The sequence below is a fragment of the Ovis aries genome, chromosome 1 (genome assembly GCF_016772045.2).
Source record: "Ovis aries strain OAR_USU_Benz2616 breed Rambouillet chromosome 1, ARS-UI_Ramb_v3.0, whole genome shotgun sequence".
Classification (NCBI taxonomy): Eukaryota; Metazoa; Chordata; class Mammalia; order Artiodactyla; family Bovidae; genus Ovis; species Ovis aries.
The window spans coordinates 54,024,598-54,047,444 of NC_056054.1; the positions used below are offsets into that span (position 1 = coordinate 54,024,598).

At 35.2% G+C, this 22,847-nt stretch overlaps 1 protein-coding gene across 8 annotated transcripts in view; it reads right to left on the reverse strand.

The window, feature by feature from the left end:
• The window catches only part of ZZZ3 (zinc finger ZZ-type containing 3), a 121,462-nt gene that overhangs the window by 9,324 nt on the left and 89,291 nt on the right, over window positions 1-22,847 (reverse strand). For 4 of the 8 annotated variants that reach the window (XM_060410936.1, XM_060410942.1, XM_060410950.1 and 1 more), the window contains 7 exons: window positions 12,873-13,011; window positions 10,352-10,499; window positions 10,153-10,265; window positions 9,358-9,429; window positions 7,283-7,384; window positions 6,335-6,430; window positions 4,269-4,421 (listed from right to left, as the gene is read on the reverse strand). In XM_060410936.1, the coding sequence (XP_060266919.1) occupies window positions 4,269-4,421; window positions 6,335-6,430; window positions 7,283-7,384; window positions 9,358-9,429; window positions 10,153-10,265; window positions 10,352-10,499; window positions 12,873-13,011 (823 nt within the window). Of the gene's footprint in view, window positions 1-4,268; window positions 4,422-6,334; window positions 6,431-7,282; window positions 7,385-9,357; window positions 9,430-10,152; window positions 10,269-10,351; window positions 10,500-12,872; window positions 13,012-22,847 lie in introns of all 8 variants that reach the window. The other 4 variants (XM_060410929.1, XM_060410919.1, XM_042249935.2 and 1 more) reach the window with 1 other exon arrangement.

The following is a 22,847-nucleotide window of genomic DNA, read 5'->3' on the forward strand; positions in this document are numbered from 1 at the left end:
CATGAAACAGTTAGTTTGACAATTAAAACAAATTAGTATGAGAAATACTGATAAATAATATTTTTCTACTGACAAGGTATTTTTCACATTTAAAGAAACCCTCAACATTTTAGGGCTCATAGGAAATCAGTGCTGGTACCAGTAATATTTTAGACAAATACTTCTGGAGGGCTTCTTAATGCAACAGTAATACTAAACTATAGTAGGCAGCTTCATGATGCAAGTAACAGGGAACAAGGCATGACTCCCACTTCTGCCATACCATAGACTAATGCAAACTCAACTCCTCCCCAACAAGTTCACGGAGACCTGAAAGACTCCTTATAATCTACTTCTTCTTGATCTGCAGGAAGCTCCTCTTCACCAATCTAACAGATTTTTATGATTCCTCAGGTAAATACGGCATTTTCTTAAAACAGGCAAAACAATCTCTACTCTGCCTTCTGCTCAGTACTCCAACGATTAAAACAGTACATTTCTTTTAAATGGATGAATTTAAGTTACAAAGATGAGTATAAAGAACTAAGTATAAAGAACAGTAAAAACTACACGAATATATGAAGTTGAAGCTGACAGATGAAAACACCAAGCTTGCTATTCTCCCAGTTTATTTGTGCTCTGCCACCCAGTATCTATTTCTTTCCTTTGCTACCTCATGACTGATCCCATGGTCACTGATTCCCACAATCCTCCTAAAAAGCACCTCCAATTAATTAATCCCATGTTCTACCAATTTCCAATCCTGGACCAGACAACCCCTGCACCTCCCATTCCTCCTGCTTTTCATGTTAAGTATTATTAGTACTATGTTTATATTGTATCAAGGAAAATGATGTTTATAGAAAGTATAGCATTTGCCCAACTTCTCAAAATTGGCTAAGATGGTAAATTTTATGTTATGGGTATTTACCACAATTAAAAATAAAACTTCCAAATGCTTCAGTCATCAAAAAAGGAAAATCTTGCCATGTGCAGCATGAGGGATGGACTTGGGGCAATTAAGTGAAATAAGTCACTTATTTGGAGAAAGACAATACCATGATTTCACTCATGCACAATACTAAAAAATAAACACATAAACAAAACCAAAAACACACTCAAGTGTAGAGAGCAGATTGGTGTCCCTCCCACAGAGGGAAAGAGTGGCAGGGGTGGGAAAAATGGGTAGAGGGGTCAAATGTATGGTGACAGATGGAAGCTCGATTATTGGTGGTAAGAATGCTACAATATACGTTAGTTGAGTTAAGATGCTGTACACATGAAACATACAATGCTATAAACCAAACAAATATTTTCTTAAATGTTCACCCACAAACAGATTTCCTAGTTATAATGATTTTAAAGTTACTTAAAGGAGAAATACTATGACTAATTTTAAGGGGGGCTAAAACAGTATACAGATTCTCTCTCTAGCTCTGCTTTTCTGAAAAGAGAAACTGAATCTATAAATTTTACAGTAGAGGGTTTATAAATATACATTTAAATAGATATATTAAAGTAATTAGAATGGTGTGAACTGGTACTCATTTAAAAATAAACAAAATCAAACAAAACTTAAATCAAATTCAACCACCTATACTACATTTTACCAATTTTCTCAAAATGTATTTCTCTTAAACATCCCACCATCACTCCTCACCTAGCTAAATTTTATTCTTCCGTTAATGATGAACTTGATATCACTTCCTTGGGTCTTCCTTTTAAATTCTCAATCTAAATCAAGTCCCTCTAAAATAATTACAATCACACCTATTTTTAAAACACTTTTGTTCATACCTATGCAAGCTGATTTCTAGCAGAGCCTGTTATGTATTAAATATAAGTGAATGATACTCAACTGAGTAATTATAACATTCACAAAATATAAAATTACACATAAATATGATATCCTAAGACACAGCAGACAGTAGCTGTTTTTCAAAAGACAATTTAAAAAGCAAAAAAATTAAGAATATATTTTATGGTAGTCTGATACAAAAGTATACAGTCAGTATTTGATTAATCTAGAGAAAGAACAAATGAGATGTACTTTTATCTGCTGACTTTTCATTAAAATCTCCTTTCCCAGTTACCACATATAATCAAAATATTAGGAAAGATACAAGGCAACCTATATGTCCTTTAAGTGAAGAATCAGAATCATGTTACTTACTAAGAATTTTAGCACAGTAAAGTAAAAAAATATTAACAGCAATAAAAAGGAATTTCTATGAATGGAAAATAAAACGAAAAGAATTAACCTAAATTAGCATCCAAAGGATGACAACACAAAGAGGAATTAGTCCTAGAATATTTAAAAAGTGTGATTTAATGTTATTTCTATAGTGGGATATATCCTAAGGCAAAAAAAGTGCCACCCCAAACTCCTATTTTCAGTATCATATTGTTGATGGTGGTGCTGCTATTAAATTCTGTGATTACATGCTTGGGGCTGGTGCATGGGGATGACCCAGAGAGATGTTATGGGGAGGGAGGTGGGAGGGGGGTTCATGTTTGGGAACGCATGTAAGAATTAAAGATTTTAAAATTTAAAAAATAAAAAACTAAAAAAAAAATAAAATAAAATAAATTCTGTGATTACCATGACCAGTGTGTGACAAAGAAAGTGAACATTATGTTGATATCACTAACAACTGGGATTTTCAGCATGGGAGAAAAATGATACATATTAAAGATAAATACAGGTATGTAAAATTCTCATAAGTCCTAAGTTGAATTTGAAATAAAAATATGAATTTATTATATCTTTTCATTTGAACAAATGTATAACATTTCTCAGTTCTGTCCACTGTACAGGCTTAAGTACAATGATCAATCCAAAAGCAAGTAATATCATAGATTAGGATGTGTGTGTGCTTAGTTGCTAGGTCATGTCCAATTCTTTATGACCCCGTGGACCATGGCCTGCCAGGCTCCTCTGTCTGGGGGATTTCCAGGCAAGAATCCTGAAGTGGGTTGCCATTTCCTTCTCCAGGAGATCTACCCAACACAGGGATTGAACCCGAGTCTCCTGCATTGTAGGCAGATTCTTTACCACTGAGCCACCAAGTAAGTCCATAGACTTTTATTCCATTTTATTGGGGTACAGGCTCCAAATACCATTTCTCAATAAAAGAAAGCAGAACTAATTTTAGCTCTGAAGCAGGAAATACACAAGATGAGCCTTTAATTTCCTTGTTCCAGCAGACAGTAAGAAGGCTATAAGGGAACTAGAATCTTGTCAAACAATCTCAAAATCCAACTTGAATAGGTTACAACCAACCAATGGACCAACTTGTACACTAATAAAGACAATAATGTCAATGCACTGAATTTGTCAATGCACATAAATATAAGTTCAACAACTCATAAGAATACAAAAATTTTTAAACCTTATGAGTCATTTTGGAGGCTATTAGAGACCGAACATTATTTTAAAAACAAGAAAATACAGGGGACGATCAAGCAATTATGCTGCCTTTTTTATATGAACCTTAGGATAATCAAATAGTTGATGGCAGGGTTACTTTACAGAATATTCTATCAAATAAATGAAGAAAGAATTTTATTATTTTATAACATCTAATGAGTTAATGGGTCAAAGCAACAATCTATGGCTGCTATGTCAAAAGAAAGAGACAACCAGACTGATGAAAGTATACACAAAGTAGTCCTGCCCATCCTAACAAAAAACAAATCTGAATCTGATTAATTGTCTGGATCTATCAACGTATAGGAGATACAGAAAACAGAGGAATAGGTTACATGACACCAAGGAGATACAAACAAAAGCCACACTGTGGTAAATTCTCTAAGACAAATAAGCCAGGTTTTCAACAAAACAAGTATGGGGGGTGGGAAGAGGTCTTTCGCAAATTATAACTGAGAAAATGTAAACTAACTGTGTATCTGATTATATAAAGGATGACTTTTTAATAAACATGATAATGACATTTCAAAATATCTGGAACTTGCTCCAAAATAATCCCAGAAAGAAAGTTGGGGTGGGTAGGAAGCATAGATAAAAATTAGATTGCCACAAATTGATTACCATTAAAACTATATAATGGGTACATGTGGGTTTATTTTTTATTAGCTTGGAAGTTTCTTCTTAAGAACATTTTTAAAGCCCAATGTAAAACAAGTTTGACTAGTTAATTTAAGAGAAAAGAAAGTACCATTATCTAAAGAATGGGAATAAATAGGAAATCCTGGTGCTCCCATTTTGCATCCTGATCTGTATAATATAAAGACAGATGTAGGATATAGATACACTATAGATAACTTACTGATGCCTCCTCAACAGCAGTGTTCATATGGCTATGAAAACAGGATCGGTCATCATCTTCATCCATATACACTGGTGGTTCATGGGAAGTCATGAAAGTGGAAGGTTTAAAGAGATGCTTATTAAGGGGGTGTTGTCGTCTGCTTGTTGAAGACTAAGTGAGAAAACAAATTTTTAATTGGGATAGTGGACAATCATTAAAAGAATCAAAAATATAAATGCTACTTCCTGCAAGACTGTCTAATCAAAAGGATTGCACCTCTATCCTTCAGTATACTTTTATGCGGTTGTTTTTTCTGTTACCTGGATTTTTAAAAGCACAACAAGCCTTAAATAAAAACAAACCAAACCAACAATTAGAAATATAGGGGGAATATCCACATGGAGTATCCTGGACCACATTCTTGTATTTGTATCACCAACATTTTTCACACTCTTGGCATTCACATGCTGAATTCTTAAGGTCATCTTATAGATAAGGAGGATGAAGTTAGCCAAAGCCAGATGTAAAACTATCAAGTAAAATGAAAATTTCCCCAACATGATGCATGTTTGAAAATAGTATCTAATATTGATTGACTGCTTACTCTTCGTCAATGTCACTTAATCCTCAAAACATTCCTATAAAGCAGTTATTATCACCCCTAATTTAAAGGTGAAAAAGCAGAGGCACAAGGAGGTGGAACTTTTATGTTCAAAGTGTTACAGCTAGAAAGTAGTAGAACCAAGATTATAAACTAGGTCTATATGGAGCAATGACCTCACTTTTAACCACTATGCAGACTTCACTAACAGCATAGCCAGGAAGAATAACCTCAGCTACATGGAGAACCATTGTTTCATTTCAAAATTAGAACTCTAACCATGGCTAAGAACCATAACTATGACTGGGCCAGATCTCTACAGTCAAGATGCCTATTAAATTCCCAAAGGAGAAAACACATTTAGGCTTCCTTAGTATTCTTTTTGTTATCATCATCTCGTTTTAGTGGTGAAAACATGAGGTGTACAACACATCTAAAGGTAACCCAGAAATCAGGACAATCAGAGCCATTAGGTTAAATGCTGGTTGTTAAAGTTCCAAGATTCCAAAGTTATAGGATGAACTCTACACACCTAAGACAGACAATGCTACAATGGGGAAAGAAAAATTCAAAATATTTTTAAAATATGAGAAATTAAAACAAGCTTCCAAAGTTTGGAAAAGAATAAAAATTTTAAAACACAGACATGTATAGACAATATACTTAATGTAAAATTACATAAAATAGTTAGCTTCAATAAGGAAGGGTAACAGCATTAGATACACTCCTAGCTTCTCTTTTTATGAAAGATGGCAGTTTTGGGGAGGGAAGGTATCAGGATGATTTACCAACAAAATAAAAGAAGGACAATTACATGCTTTTTTCCCCTTCAATTAAAGCAAAAAAAAAAAAAAAACTGGCTATAATTTCATGCAGTGCTCTACACAGGAGAGAGACAACAGCTTTTTCGCTGTACAGAGAAGCAAAGAATGGTCGAAGCGGCTTAGGAGCAGAATCAGAAGATCAATGATTCCCAGACTCGCTAGCTATGTGACTAGACAACTTACTCTGTGTACTTAGCTTTCTCGTCTATAAAAAAGGTTGTAAAACAGGACCTAGCTCAGAGCATTCAACAGTAAGAATAAAAGCTAGCTGTTAATATTCACATGAGTAAAGTGAAGGTGATACTACCCACACTTTTAAGAATTGTAGTGAAGATTAAATTGGATTTATACAGCATATGTATAAAACAGAAATTGACTATTATTAAAGAATCAAATATCCTAAAAGCTTTAACATCACAAAGGCCTTTTTCTGACATATATTCAATCTAATACCTTTCAAACAGTACTCACTCACATAAACTAACATATCCCTAAAAAATCATTGAAGTTCACTTATGCTCAATGTAATAAAATGTTTAGAGTGAGTTTATTTAAAAATAATGTTGTTCTGAATAACATATAAACTTTTACATAGCAACTCTGACTTTGATGACCTTAATCTGAGATCTAAAGTTTACTTTTGCCAACTTTCTTTTTACCTTTTTGGAGTATATGTATAAGTTTGGTGTTCTGCCTGGGACTGGAATCCCAGCTTTAGTTAGTTTTATGAAATACTTCTGCACTCGGCTGGCAACCTACGGAAACATGACAAGCCTTTTAACATAATGAATGACAAGACATTCAGTACCAAGATAGTTTTTAAAATATACGTGTACCTTAATGAATAGTAACAACTTAATAGCCACATAAACCTAGAAATAATTTTAAATTGCTAAAGACACTTAGACCAAAAAAATTGTTAAATTAAATCTGTTTGATTCCTAAGCTAAACACATCTTCAACTTGTGAACATTCGTCCATGAGCATAAAAACATATCTATTAATATCAATGGGAATATGAAGGAGAAAGCTGGCAGATACTTTTTTAGAAAGACAACCAGGGAATACTAATTAAGGCATTATCACAAATCTATTAGCATAGTCTAACCCAAAAGCACATAACTGCTGTACTCATCAAATACTACATTACATTTTTATTTTTTAGTATTTCGTAATGATTCAAAGCAGAACTATCTTGAGTTGTTTCTAAAATATATAAACAATGTTATTTTTTAAAACTCCGCATACTATAGTATTATGTAGCTAAATATGAAGGGGCAGATCCGCTGATTTTAGCTGCATTATCCTTCACTTAAAAAAAAAAAACCATCAGGGACTTCCCTGGTGGTCCAATAGTAAAGAATCCACCTGGCCATATAGGGAACATCAGTTCCATCCTTGGTCCAGGAAGATTCCACATGCTGCGGGGGAACTAGCCTGTGCTTCACAAGAAAGCCACTACAATGAGAAGTTCACGCACTGCATCTAGAGTAATCCCCACTTGCTGCAACTAGAGAAAGCCTGCAGGCAGCAGCAAAGACCCAGCTTTTAAATAATTTAAAAAATAAAAAAACATGCCAACAATATGGAGCCATCTCCTCAGTTACCTGTTTTGCTGTCCGGTTGCCCAGTTCATCTGCTATCTTCTGCCAGCGTCGAGATTCTACTTCTTCAGGAGGGTATTTCAGGAGTAGCTGTTCAAGCTTTTTCTAAGCCAAACCAAAGACCAAATTTAAGAAAGTTTAATACTGAGCTTCTAAATAAATACATTCACCTTTCATCTTAAAAACTACAATACTCCCTCCCCAACTTTAAGGGTTAGGTCAACTAGAAATCTTCATGGTAAGAAAAGTTTCTAGCAGGAATTTAAGACTTCACAAGGAAAATAAGAATCGAGACTAAACTGATGAAAGACCTTATAAAGATTTTTCTATTCACCTCAGTAAAAAGAAAGCACTCCTCACAAAAGAACTATATTACACATTTTGGTGATTTCCACTGACCACATTTTCTTTCTAGACTATGTTTAGGCTAGCGACTATGGATCTGACAAACTATATAAAAATTCATTTGTATTCTGACAGAATACTAAGAGATCTTTTCCTACTTTGTATGATCCTTTATTTAAATATTTAACTTCAATATTCTGACTTATCTTCAAAATTCTCCAGTAGTCCTAAGGACGCAGAATATTCTGGATGTTGAAAGAAAAGGAATGTTATCACCCAGCTATTCCAGTGTGCAGGAGCAGCTTTTAGGCACCATTGATTGGTATTATCTCTGCAGAGCTGAAAGACCAATAAACTGCCTTGGAGACTGGAGTGTGTCCTACGAATAATCTTATCCTATCTTAATATGGGCTTGGCTAAAGGAGTGTTTTAACAGGTGGGCTTCCCTGGTAGCTCAGATGGTAAAGAATCTGTCTGCATTGTAACAGACCAGCGTTCGATCCCTGAATCGGAAAGATCCCCTGGAGAAGGAAATGGCAACCCGCTCCAATATTCTCACCTGGAGAATCCCAAGGACAGAGAGGAACCTGGCAGGCGACAGTGCATAGTGTTGCAGAGTGTCAGACACAACTGACTGAGCACACATGCATAGGCTTCCCAGGTGGTACTAGTGATAAAGAACCCGCCTGCCAATGCAGGAGACAAAGGAGATGCGGGTTTGATCCCCAGGATGGGAAGATCCCTTAGAGAAGGAAATCCCCTGGTGGGCTATAGTCCATGGAGCTGCAAAGAGTCAGACACGACTGAGCATGCATGCACTTGGGCAAAGAATCTGCCTGCAATGTGGGAGACCCAGGATCGATCCCTGGGCTGAGATGATTCCCTGGAGACAGAAATGGCAACCCACTCCAGTATTCTTGCCTGAAGAATCCCACAGACCGAGGACCTGGTGGGCTACAGTCTGTAGGGATGCACAGAGTCGAACAGACTGAAGTGATTCAGCACAAAGTTTTTTATAAACAGATCAACTCATTACAGCTGTGGGGCTAATCCTCATATGAGATAGAGATATATCTCAAACCTTACCCACAAACAATCCTAGCTATATGTCCAAATGTAACAGAATACTATGACCTTGCTTTTTCAGCTCCTCTCCAAACAAAAGTAAGAATTCACTTTGAAGCATAGCTTTACTTGGCTCTGCGTTTTTCTGTCTCACAAAGCTGTATTACAAAAGCTTTATCCATCTGTTTCAGTATTTTTTTCAAGCCCCCTCCCAAAACCCAGGTTCCTTCTTTAGAAACCATCCCCTAAATGGAATTCATATATTCTCAGAATGAAAAATTCTTTACATATGCAAAAAGGTATACAGAAATAAGTTTAAATATTTTAAATTCATGATTAAGAGGGATAGCATACAACAGTATACACTTCCCAGGTGGCGCTAGTGGCAAAGAATCCAACTGCCAATGCACAGGTTCGAACTCTGGATTGGGAAGCTCCCCTGGAGAAGGGCATGGCAACCTACTCTAGTATTCTTGCCTAGAGAATCCCATGGAAAGATGAGTCTGGCAGACTACAGTCCATGGAGTTGCGAAGAGTCAGATACAAATGAAGTGACTCAGCACGCATGCACACACATACACACATACAATATACACTTTATTCACAATACTTACTCTAATTTTCACTGCTTATTTTTTAAACCTACACAATTGAGAAATATCTATTACCTGTTCTTCAACGGTCCACAACTGGTTAAATGTTTCAGGTTTGGTATCATCACACAGGCGTCCTCTTATCATCTGCATATAAAATAAGGCTTTTGTCAGAGACAAAAAAACAGACTACTCTTTGTTTTTGTTTTTGTTTTTTTTAATTTTTATTTTTACTTTATTTTACTTTACAATACTATATTGGTTTTGCCATACATTGACATGAATCTACCACGGGTATACATGCGATCCCAAACATGAACCCCCTCCCACCTCCCTCCCCAGACTACTCTTTGATTATGGCCAAACAACATGAATGATGACAGCAACTTTCATTTTAAAGAAAAAGAAATGCTATTTTTTCATTCTAAATCCACGTTTATCAAGGTTCATCTAATTAACAGCAGCAAGGCCAGGTTACAACCAGCAAATCCTGGTTACATTCCACTACACACAAAGAGCTCTTATTTTTAGAATAAATACTGTACTATGTGCCAGGCACTGAACTCATCATGTTACATGTACTACTCATTATAATCCTCATAACTCTACAACATAGGGTGATATTAATCACATTTTATAGAAGAGGAAACTGTAGCTTGGAGACTTTAACAGAAACGACCATCTGAAGTTCCACTGTTAGTAAGTAGTGGGGTTGTGATTTCAACCCAGCGTTTTCTTAACTTCAAAGTTCATGTTCTTACTATACCTTCAAGTGAAGACTGCTTGAAATTTAAGAATACAAGTCAGCAAATGTTAAAATCTTTTGTCTACAATTCAAATTTTTCTACTCCAACACTTTATACTGCCTACCTGAGGACGACTGTTTGAGCCTTCTGGACCATCACTCAAAGGCAACATAGAGTATGAAAGGGACTCTCCATCCTTCCTAGGATCTAAAGGACTTTTTGGTCTAGCAGGTAAACCTACTAAAAAGAAAACCATGGATAGGATTAGTAAAGCAAGACTTTGCCAGGTATTTCTCTACTTAAATTATCATGTAATTTATTACCTTTATCAAAAACTAGCTTAACTCTCCTAGTATGTCTTTTACGATTTTTAAATTCTCTTTCAAAGTTTCCAAGGCTACTGGTATATTGGTCCCATACAATCTCAGGCAATTGAACAACTCTCTGTGGATATGGAAGCCCTATATCAGCCTGGTGGGAGGAAAAAAAAGTGACATCTAAGGTTAATTCAAGAAATTATCAACAATAGCCAAATTTTCAGATGATTCCAAATCTAAATAATCATCAACTGGCATTTCTGTTCATTCTGAATCCAACAGTCAATAAAAATACAGTCAAAGCATTAAATGGTATAATGATAGCCACGTAAAGAAAAATGAACTTAACAAAACATAAGCACTATTTTTAGATAGAGGTCTACAGCTGACCTATACAGACATAATGTTCTTTAACACACTTAAACAGAAATAGCAAAGAATGGTTTTTATCTCTAAGAACAGCATATGAAATGTGTTTGACTGAAATAGATATGACCTGACACACAGAATTCATTTTAAATGGACCCCCTGTGTTCCTGACTTATTCATAAAACAATGAATTATTTTCATACTATATAACGCTTAAGACATGTACAAAAAAACCTACCACATTTTGAGAATCAAAACTATATCCTTACTTTACTTCGAATTCAGTTACTTTACCAACCACCTTCAGAGAAGTTATTAGTTGTCATTACTAAAACCAGGTTATTATGTGTTCAGTCTTTTGATAGTAATTTGGGTTACATAGGTGGGGGTAATGGTCAGAACTCATATAATGATAAAACTGGGATTTCTGAATTTCACTGTATGTAAATTTCATATTAAAAAGCTTTTAAAAAAATTTAGTTAATAATATGCTCTCTGAAGTGTTTTGGGGTTAAGTATGTGTGTCTGCAACTCTGGAATGCATGAAATGGATTCCATCTTGAAATGAGATAGAATGGTAGATGGAAGGATTGAAAAAACACACAATAAAGCAAATACAGTAAAATGTTTATTGTAGAATCTAGAGGGTGGATGTGTGCATTAACTATATAATACTTTCCACTTTTCTGTCTACTTAACATTTTTCATAATAAAATGTTGATTTAAAAAATGAGGTCATAAATTATGAAACTGGCAAAGTCCACACTGTGACACAGAATTAATTTTTATTTTGCCTGTAATACAGTATACTATAACCATCACTATAATAATGTATATCAGTCTAAGACTCAATTTTTTGAAAAGTTATTGAATAGAGTGTCTTTTAAAACAATGATGGTAAACCATCAAAGAAAGCTAACAAGCCACAAAGGTTCCCTGCAGTCTCTGTACCAATATATAAACCAAGTTTCCTTAATTTCAATTAGGAGTTTTCAGATGTTCACTAAAACAATGGGATCATATGTCAACAACTTAACTACTATGATAAACTTAAAGAAAGTAAGCAAATTAAGCATATATGAGTTAACACAGAAAATCTAAAGAATCAAACTTCTAAATTAAAATCAGCAGAAAATTTTCTTTCCAAGGAACACAAGTCTTTCATGATTACCAATGTATCTGGGACTTAATACACATTTGAACATTTTTGAAAAAAAATTTTAAGAGGGTCAATGTCACATCCCAGTTTCTGAGATAAAGTGGAAAGAAATCTAGTTCTAAACTAAACATAGACATGGAAAATCAGCAGATAACCAACCACGTACATATACAGAAAATGTGTGTAACTGCAACTTCTTTGCCCATCTAACAACTGAAAAAAATGAGTTTAAGCTTAAAGCACAATCTATTTTAGTTGAATCCAGGACAAGTAAACACTGTAAGTGTTCATAAAATGAAGTCCCCAAGACTGCTGCCTCAACACCTGGTATACTACTTTTGTGACTCATTAAACTAGTAAGTAAACTTGTCATACAGAACAGGCTAAATTTGTGCATTAAGATGAAAAAGAGGATTGTTTCTCATAGTTTTCAGTTTTAATCTTTTCAGACAATGTTTTTGTCTGACTAATATTTACCTCTCAAGTTTACTGAATTTGTGGGTCCCCAATTCAAGACAAATACTATGGCATAAACGCACATCTTGCACCTCATTCTCATGACCTTGGCAACCATATCCTTAAAGACATTTAAAACAGAATTTTTGTTTGTATCACCACTGTTTTTTACTGCTTTTAGAGTAAATAAAGCAGTAAATAAACACTAAAAATACTGAAGTATTTTTTCTTTTAGTTTCAATAAACTTAAAAGTCCTGAAGGCAACAAAGGGAAAGTAGTTAAAGATGGGGAAGGAAAAAAGTAACAGAAAAAGACTAAAAATGGCTAGAAACAGGACATCAAGTTTCTATACAAGCATCCAATTAAAGTTCCTAGCTATCTTCACTGGGGGTATACTTATTGTGCGTTTGGTGGGGTGAAGGAAGGCAGTATCCCACCTTCAGTAACATGGTTAAACATTTTAAAAAGTATTCATATAAAAAGAATAAATAAGGTTATTACCAAATACATCTCAATAAATTTAAAAAGTGGTCAAAATATACCTTCTTCTGGAGTTTTTCCACAAATCCAATGGGATTTTTTAGTGCTTCTCTCTGATGTCTGCCTAAACTTTCAAGGTCCTGGACTGCTTGAGAACGCTGAGCTTCGAGTACAGCAATTGTCTGTAACAGTCTCTGATAACTACAGAGACAAAAAGAAAAAAAAAAAAAAAACCCTCACTAAAATTTTTTTAGTAACAACAATAAATAAAAACTGAGTTCAAGCCATGATCTACTATTAAGTCACACGTCTTTGTAAAGTTACCTGAAAGAGTTTTAGTAAAACATATTACTGGGAATAAATGAGGTCTTCCTGAGTTACGAAGTACCTAGTTAGAAAATATCAGTTAGAGAAAGCAAAGCCTTATTCCCCATCTTAAATTCTTAATTCTCAAACCTGAACAAGTACAGAAAATAAGAAAATGAGCATCTTGACTTTCAAGCAATCAGTCATTAAGAAACAGCTAAATTAGAAAAAGCTTTAGCATCAGGAGGGATCACCACTTGTCCCTCTGCTGTACCCTGTTAGAATAAGATATCTGGGCAAATTTTCTTGACCAGGGTTACAAGAAACTTTCACATAATTCAGACATGATCTTAGTTGCCATGATTCTCATTTGTTCTTTCTGTTGCTGTTTAGTTCCTAAATCGCATCCAACTCATCTGCAACCCCATGAACTGTAGCCCACCGGCTCCTCTGTCCATGGGATTTCCCAAGCAAGAATACTGCAGTAGATTGCCAATTTCTTCTCCAGGGGCTCTTCCTGACCCAGGGGCCAAATCTCTTGTATTCTGCTTGGCAGAATTTTTTTTTTTTTTTTTTTTTTTACCACTGAACCACCTGGGAAGCCCATTTTTTCTGTTATATCTCCATTCTAAAGGAATTTAACTTGTCAATTCTTACACATTAAACATTTTTACAGAAAAAAGGACTTACGTAATATTAAATTACTTAATATTTCTTAAGTAAAAAGAAATATTTTTTACTTCCCTGCCTATAAATAGGGTAATATGAATTTTACCCACATAAACCTACTACTTGTTCATATTCTCCAAACTCTCTCTCTGGTTCACATTGTCCTGGGTCTCTGAGTAATGTCTGATTTCACATATGGATCACATATGGAAACATGTTAGCCCCAAAACCTTGAATGCTCAAATGTATTTTGCAAAAAGAACAAAGAACAAACTGCTCCAAGTTACTTCAAAATAAGTTAATAGGTCTTTAAAATATTAGTGAAGCACCATTGTTCTTTATGACTGAATAAATTTCATTCTATTTCCCAATAGACTGTAAACTCCGTAACAGCAACATATCTGAAAAGTCCACTGTTTTGTTTATCCAGTTTGCAGCACACTTCCCAGCACACACATATTCAGTAAACATTTTTTGAATGAACAAATGGATAGATGTTCTGCGCAATCAAAAGTATACTGAAACTTTAAAGTCCAGAAGTCAGCAAACAAGCAGAAATTTCCAAGGTAAAGCAATGTAGTTTTGATGTTCACAACCATGGCATGACTGCAATATAACAGTATCTATCAGTATCTATCAAAATAATTTTTCAGCCCCTACCTAAAATATATTCTTATTCTCAAGTGCTCTGTTAACTAATCCCTAATGAAATGGTTAATAATTAATATTAAAAGTGCTAACACTGAAAAGTAAGACTTATCTCAAGATAGAGCTACTTCATTCAAACGTTAGAAATGAATCAGAAATCAAGGGCTACATTAAAAGTTACTCCTGGGGTAAGTTACGGAGGTTAAGTCTAAACTCATTTTCACTCTGCCTTCGTTTGCTTTGAGGTATATGGAGTGTATAAACCTTGACTGTGCTGGTATTTTCTACCAGGCAGGCTCAATCTTAGGGTCACTGTAGTGAGTTGTGTACTAGACCTAACCTCTCTATAATACTCTTAACCGTCCCACTTCACCCTCAGAACATCTGTCCCACTTAGCTGAATAACCAAAGACTTATCATGCAGGATACACTTCTGTATCATCAATATGAAAATGACTGAGTGTATTAAACTTGCAGCAAACTACTGCAAGCAAGTAACAATGAGGCACAAGTAAGAAGAGACTTATGAGAAAAAATAAGCAGAAGCTTGAAAAAAGTACTATAACAGTTACTGCAACTGAGAAGAAAGGTCTCTCTTTGAAGTTAATAACTTCTGACAGTCTTTACTGTATATAAATTATTCCATAACGATTCTGACTTAAAAGAATAATTCCAACAGAGATGACAAAGAAAGTGTAACTCTTCACCCCCTATTTTGTTTCTCTTTAATCAAAATAAAATGATTATCAAATTGAAAGGCCTAGTCCATACACTAGTAAAGATGTAAAAGTCCAAAATAAGTTAAAAGATTGTAAGAAAATACTGAATTTAATTCTTCCAGCGCAGCTAATTTGAATAATTTCCTAGAGTATTCAGAGGTTTTTCCAATAAGATTACCATATATATATCTAAGCAGAAATGAAAGAGATAAAAAACCTGCATAGATATCTTTACCTGTGGCTGATTCATGTTGATGTATGGCAGAAACCAACACAACATTGTAAAGCAATTATCCTTCAATTAAAAAAATCAAAACAGAAAAAAAAAACTTGCATGGGACTTTCCTATTAGTCCAGTGGGTAAGAAGGCACCTTGCAATGCAGGTGACACAGTTTCAATCCCTGGTCAGGGAACGAGGATCCTACATACCCTGGAACAACTAAGCCCTCACATCATAACTAGATTATCTGTGTGATACAGCTAAAGATCTGACACATTCAAAAAATAAGTGAATCTGAAGAGTGAAAATAAACCTGAAGAATAAAAATAAATTTCTTTGGGACTTCCCTGGTGGTCCAGTGGTTAAGACTCCACGCTTCCATTGAACAGGGTGCAGGTTTACTCCCTGGAACTAAGATCCCACGTGATACAAGGTACAACCAAAAAAATATATAAATAATAAACATTAAAATAAATTTCTTCAGTCTGAAAAGGCTATATGTTACAATTCCAATAATATTAAATTCTGTAAAAGATAAAACTTAAAGATAAAAGTAAAGAGATCAGTAGTTCCCAGAAGTTCAGAGCAAGGAAGAGGGTTGAGTAAATGACAAACAGGGAATTTTTAATACCAGTGAAATTATTCTACATGGTACTATAATGTTGGACCCATGATATGGATCTGCCAAAAGCGTAAAACTTAAAAGCATAAAGAATGAACTTTAATGTATGCAAATTTTAAAAAATCATTTAGTAGATTAGGGAACCCTAGAAAGGAACGTATTCTCTGACACAAAGACCTAAGCATATTATACATATATGAAACTACCTCACTGAAGGGGGTAGAAGGAAAAGATCCTGACCGAGGTAACTCTGGAAATGAGTAGCATCTCAAAGACTAAAGGTAAAAGGAACTGATCATGAGCAATATATTCTGCTTTACATAGCTATTTCCAAGTAGCTAAGAATGAACAATTCTAATACTGTGTACATATATGATGGAATAAATAAATGAGTGGAGGATGACCAGGGTTTGCTATTGCTAGAGTGGAAATTTACAGATAAACAAGGGGAGAAGCTAGAAGAATCCATGTGGTAATATAATTAATTGGGGATGGAGTCAAAGTATAAATTCATGTTTATCTTTATATATATGTACATAATTACATATAGAAGTATTTATAGATAGGTGTATAGATAGATAGATAGATAGATAGATTATTCCTGCTCTGCCAGCTGAGACAGATAAATAAAATAATCAACAGCATTCAGCAGTGAGCATACAGAACTCAAAAACTGACTTCTAATACTGCCTTCTGCAATAAAGGGAAATGGGGTTCCTTTGCAGAGAAGGCTGATTCTAGCACTGGGACACGAAATACACAAGATGAATCTGGAGTATTCTGAAGTGGCAAAAAAGCTATACAATGAAAGTACACCACCTTAATGGGACACAGGAGACAAAAGAAAGGTTCCCTACGGCCAAAGCTGAAACAATTTGAACAATAAAACAGTGTTACTAAATTACACCTCAAAGTAGGAAAATAAGTATTTATGAGTCTATATTTATCCCTGGTGGCTCAGACGGTAAAGAGTCTGCTGAAACCAAGGTTCAATCCCTGGGTTGGGAAGATCCCCTGGAGAAGGAAATGGCAACCCACTCCAGTATTCTCGCCTGGAAAATCCCATGGATGGAGGAGCCTGGTAGGCTACAGTCAGTCCACGGGGTTGCAAAGAGTCGGACATAACTGAGCGACTTCACTTTCACTTCACTTAGACAAATAAGTGACTAAAGGAAGAATGAGGGAGAGGGAGAGAGTGAGATGGAGGAAGCATGGGGCAGGGTGCGGGAGAGAAAGAAAAAAGGGACAAAGAAAAAAATCTCCCATGTAGAAGATTTCCAAATAATTTGTGGAGACACTCTGCTCTCAAAGAGAGAGACCTATAACTCCCCATTCCTTAAGTGTGGGTTGTATATAGTGACTTCTTTCCAAAGAAAAGAGTATGGAAGACAGAGAGTAACCTCACAGCGGAGAAACCTGACAAACTATACCTCAGCTAGGTGATCCAGGTCAACAAATGCAATCAATCATATTAACAGTATATCCCTTGGGAAAAGCTAAATTATCATTATATGGAGTGGGTTGCCATTGCCTTCTCCAGCGGATCCTCCCAAACCAGGAACTGAACCCAGGTTTCCCACACTGCAGGCAGACGCTTTACCGTCTGAGCCACCAGGGAAGCCCAATACTACATACAGAAAACCCTAAAGACTCTACACAAAAACTACTAGAACTGATAAGTGAATTCAACAAATTAGCATGATATAAGACTAACATACAGAAATTGGTTGCATTTCTTTACATTAGCAATGAAACATCAGAAAGGGAATGTAAACAAACAATCCCTTTTAAAATCACATCAAAAATAAAATAATTAGGAATAAACCTGACCAAGGAGGTAAAAGACTTTAATCCTGAGAAGTTTTAAACATTAATAAACATCATAAATGTTAATAAAGAAAATGGAAGATGATTCAAAGAAATGAAAAGATCCCATGCTCTTGGATTGGAAGAATTAATATTGTTAAAATGGTCATACTACCCAAAGCAATATACAGATTTAATGTGATCCCTATCAAACTACCAGTGATATTTTTTACAGGCCTAGAACAAATAATCCTAAAATTTCTATGGGACCAGAAAAGACCCAAAGCAACCCTAAGAAAAAAGAACAAAGCAGGAAGCATAACCCTCCCAGACTTCAGACAATACTAACTACAAAGCAAAGTAGTCATAACAAAGTGGTATTGGCATAAAAACAGAAATATGGATCAATGGAACAGAACAGAATCCAGAAATAAACCCATACATCTACGGTCAATTAATCTTTGACAAAGGAGGCAACAGTATACAATAGAGAAAATCCTTTTAGCAAGTGATGTTGTGAAAGCTGAACAGCTGCAGGTAAATCAATGAAGATAGAACATCCCCTCTCACCATACAAAAAATAAACTCAGAATGGCTTAAAGACTTAAATATAAGACATGATACCATAAAACTCCTAGAAGAGAACATATGTAAAACATTCTCTGGCATAAATCTTACCAATGTTTCCTCAGGTCAGCCTCCCAAGACAATAGAAATAAAAACAAAAATAAACAAATAAGACCTAGTTAACTTGCAAGTTTTTGTACAGCAAAGGAAACCATAACAAAACAAAAGGACAATGGGAGAAAATATTTGCAGATGAAAGAAATGACAAGGGCTTAATTTCAAAAAATATACAAATCACTCATAAAACTCAATGACAAAAAACAATCAACCCAATCAAAAATTAGCAAAAAAGACCCAAGTATTAATAGAAGACATACAGATAGCCAACAGACACATGAAAAGGTACTCAACATTGAAAATTATTTAAAAATACAAATCAAAACTACAATGAGGTACCACCTCACACCTGTCAAAATGGCCATCATTAAACAAGTCTACAGATAAAAAATGCTGAGTGGGTGTTGAGAAAAGGGAATCCTCCTATACCACTGGTGGGAACCGAAACTGGTGCAGCCTCAACAGAAAATAGTATGGAAGGTCCTCAAAAAACTATAGAGTTGCCATACAATCCTGCAATCCCATTCCTGGGCAAATATCCAGAGAAAAACATGGTTTGAAAGGATATATGCACCCCAATATAAACTACAGTGCTGTTCACAATAGCCAAGATGTGGAAACAAACTAAATGTCCACAGACAGATAAATAGATAAAGAAGAGGTAATACACATATACAGTGCAATACTGTTTGATCATAAAAAAGAATAAAATAATGCCATTTTCAGCAACATGGACAGACCTAGAGCTTATCACACTAAGTGAATTAAGGCAGAAAGAGAAAGGTGAATACTATATGACATCACTTACATGCAAAATCTAAATATGACACAAATAAACATCTACGAAACAGAAACAGACATAAAGAACAGACTTGTGGTTACCAAAAGGGAAAGGAAGTGGGGGAGGGACTGGGCATATGGGATTAACAGACATAAACTATTATACAGAGAATAAACAACAAAATCCTACTGTATAGCACAGGGAACTATAGTCAATATCTTGTGATAAACCATAATGGAAAAGAACAGGAAAAAGAACATACATATGTGTAACTGAATCATTTTACCATAGAGTAGAAATTAACACAACACTGTAAATCAGCTATACTTCAATAAAATAATACTATTTTTAAAAAACAGTGTATCTCTTGGTATGACATGAAAAAAATGGCACTTCACGTCTGTGGTCTTCTTCCCAAAACCCACATCCCAAATCATGAGGAAAACATCAGACAAATTCCAATAGAAATCGATTAATACTTGACTGGTATCCCTCAAAACTGCCCAGGTTATCAAAAAAGTCTGAGAAACTACCACAACAAGGAGACATAAAAACTAAATGTTATAAGGTAACTTAATTGAGATTCTACAACACAGAAAGGACATTAATTAAAAATTATGGAACTCTGAATAAGGTATGAACTTTGGTTAATAATAATGTATTGATATTGATTCATTAATTGTAATAAATATATAATTAATGTAAAATATTATTAATGGGGCAATTGGGTAGGGAGTGATGGGAACTCTGTAACATGCTCTTGATTTTACTGTAAATCTAAAATTCTTCTTTCCAAAAAAATCTTCTTACTAAGATAAAGTTCTCACCTTCTCTATATCCATTATTCCTTTACTATCTTGGAAAAGCAAAAGGGAAAGTATCTGAAATATGTATTTTAAGATTCTACCACTTGAAATATCAGAATTTAAGAGATCCCATCCAATTATTTTAAAATAATTTTATGTTAACAAACTGTCATTAATTCTGGTTAAACTTTACCATATAGACCAATGATTCTAATGGTTCTAGAACATGCCAGTTTACAAATAAACTCAGCTGCTATCTCTGTTCAATAGGAGTATTTGTTGAAAATACCTTTATAGGTTATTGCCTTTATTCTGCTTAAGAGTAATCATCGCTAGAGTATTTTAAATGTAAGATCTTTGTCAAATAAATCTAATCTCTAGACCCACTACAGTTACTCAACTTAAGCTATTGCATAAGCACAATTCTACTCTTTTAATTTCAGTTCTTCAGCACAGTAGTGATGTAAAATAAACACCATGATGCCTGACCTAGCTACTACAAACTCTTAAAAAAATACATTCTGATTAGGAGGCTGCAGGGAGGAAAAGGTTAAGAAAAACAGTTCCTTCAGTTGAGTAATGGTAGACCTTTAATGAATTAGACCAACCTTAGTTATTTGAAACACAGTGGTTTGTAAAGTATATTTACAAGTGGTAAAAGTTGTATGCAGGTATGTAAGTATCTGTTAAAGAATTCAATTTATATAAAATTTTCAAGTCACAAGGTGGAATAAAAACATTTTTACTTCTCATATTGACACTGCTACCTTACAATCAATCTCATTATACTATTATTAATTTTACTCTTTGCTCAGCTATTGTTTGGAGAAGGCAATGGCAACCCACTCCAGTACTCTTGCCTAGAAAATCCCATGGATGGAGGAGCCTGGTGGGCTGTAGTCATGGGGTCACGAAGAGTCAGACACGACTGAGTGACTTCACTTTGACTTTTCACTTTCATGCATTGGAGAAGGAAATGGCAACCCACTCCAGTGTTCTTGCCTGGAGAATCCCAGGGATGGCGGAGCCTGGTGCGTTGCCGGCTATGGGGTCGCACAAAGTCGGACACGACTGAAGCGACTTAGCAGCAGCAGCAGCTATTGTTTCCTTCCTTGGAATTCTCATTTCATGAATATTTACTGAGTACATAACATATGTGATCAATCATATTTACCCTGGATCAAAAACCCTTTGAAAAGGTATCACTGCCACTTTACAGATGACATAATAAAAACTTAGAAATACAGTTAGAAGATTCCTGCCACAAATCTCCTTCCACAATATGATTTATACAACCTAATTTATATGTAATATTGAGTTTAGATTTTGCACACTAGGAAAATTATAGTCCAACTCTCACATCCATACATGACTACTGGAAAAACCATTGACTACACAGACCTTAGTCGGCAAAGCAATGTCTCTGCTTTTGAATATGCTATCTAGGTTGGTCATAACTTTTCTTCCAAGGAGTAAGTGTCTTTTAATTTCATGGCTGCAGTCACCATCTGCAGTGATTTTAGAGCCCCCCAAAATAAAGTCTGACACTCTTTCCACTGTTTCCCCATCTATTTCCCATGAAGTGATGGGACTGTGAAGAAGGCTGAGCACCAAAGAATTGATGCTTTTGAACTGTGGTGTTGGAGAAGACTCTTGAGAGTCCCTTGGACTGCAAGGAGATCCAACCAGTCCATTCTGAAGATCAGCCCTGGGATTTCTTTGGAGGGAATGATGCTAAAGCTGAAGCTCCAGTACTTTGGCCACCTCATGAGAAGAGTTGACTCACTGGAAAAGACTCTGATCCTGGGAGGGATTGGGGGCAGGAGGAGAAGGGGACGACAGAGGATGAGATGGCTGGATGGCATCACCGACTCGATGGACGTGAGTTTGAGTGAACTCCAGGAGCTGGTGATGGACAGGGAGGCCTGGCATGCTGCGATTCACGGGGTCGCAAAGAGTCGGACACGACTGAGCGACTGAACTGAACTGAAAAACATTATCCAAAACCTAACATGAGGCCTTAATTTCCTGCCCAATTTTAAATATATGAGAACAGTAATAAAATTAGCCTATTTAACAACTCTTCCTTTTTCTTCTTATCTGCTAGTACAAATATTAATTTAGTAACAATAAAGAAGAAAGAAGAGCATTGGGGTTCTTTTTTTTCCTAAATAAATGTATCATAAACAGAATAAGCAGTGCTTTAACTAAAACGTCACTTACAATCAAAAAAGAGGTCTGACAGGCTCAAACAACTGTATAAAGATATTTGCCCCGTTCCCCAAAAGCCTTCATTATGTATGTTCTCAATGTATAGGTAGCCCCTGAAAGAAGTCTGATTTCTGATGTATTTCAAAGGTTAAATTCCTTTCACATTAAGGTTTCATCAAATATACTAAAGACAGTCATTCTTTCAATGGTCTCTACAACAAAAATTATCAGGTATCTCTTTTCTGAATCTATCTTAGTACCTGGAAACTGGCCTAGAGTGGATCTAGAATGGAGTCTACAAGCTAATACTTACAAAAAAAACAAGCATGACATTTAAGCTATAATTTCCTTTTCTCTTATCATGTCTTGGTTTACTTGGATCTAATTTAAATAGAAGGCTTAAAGAAGTTTCACATATATTTCTATACTCTGATGCTAAAGTACAGTTTTTAACATCATTTTTCTTAGTTTCAAATATTTGAACCAGCAAGATTTCACTCATTTATACATAAACTCATTCACCTATGATGCTAAGGAAGTAAATCAAACACTCAGGTACAAAGA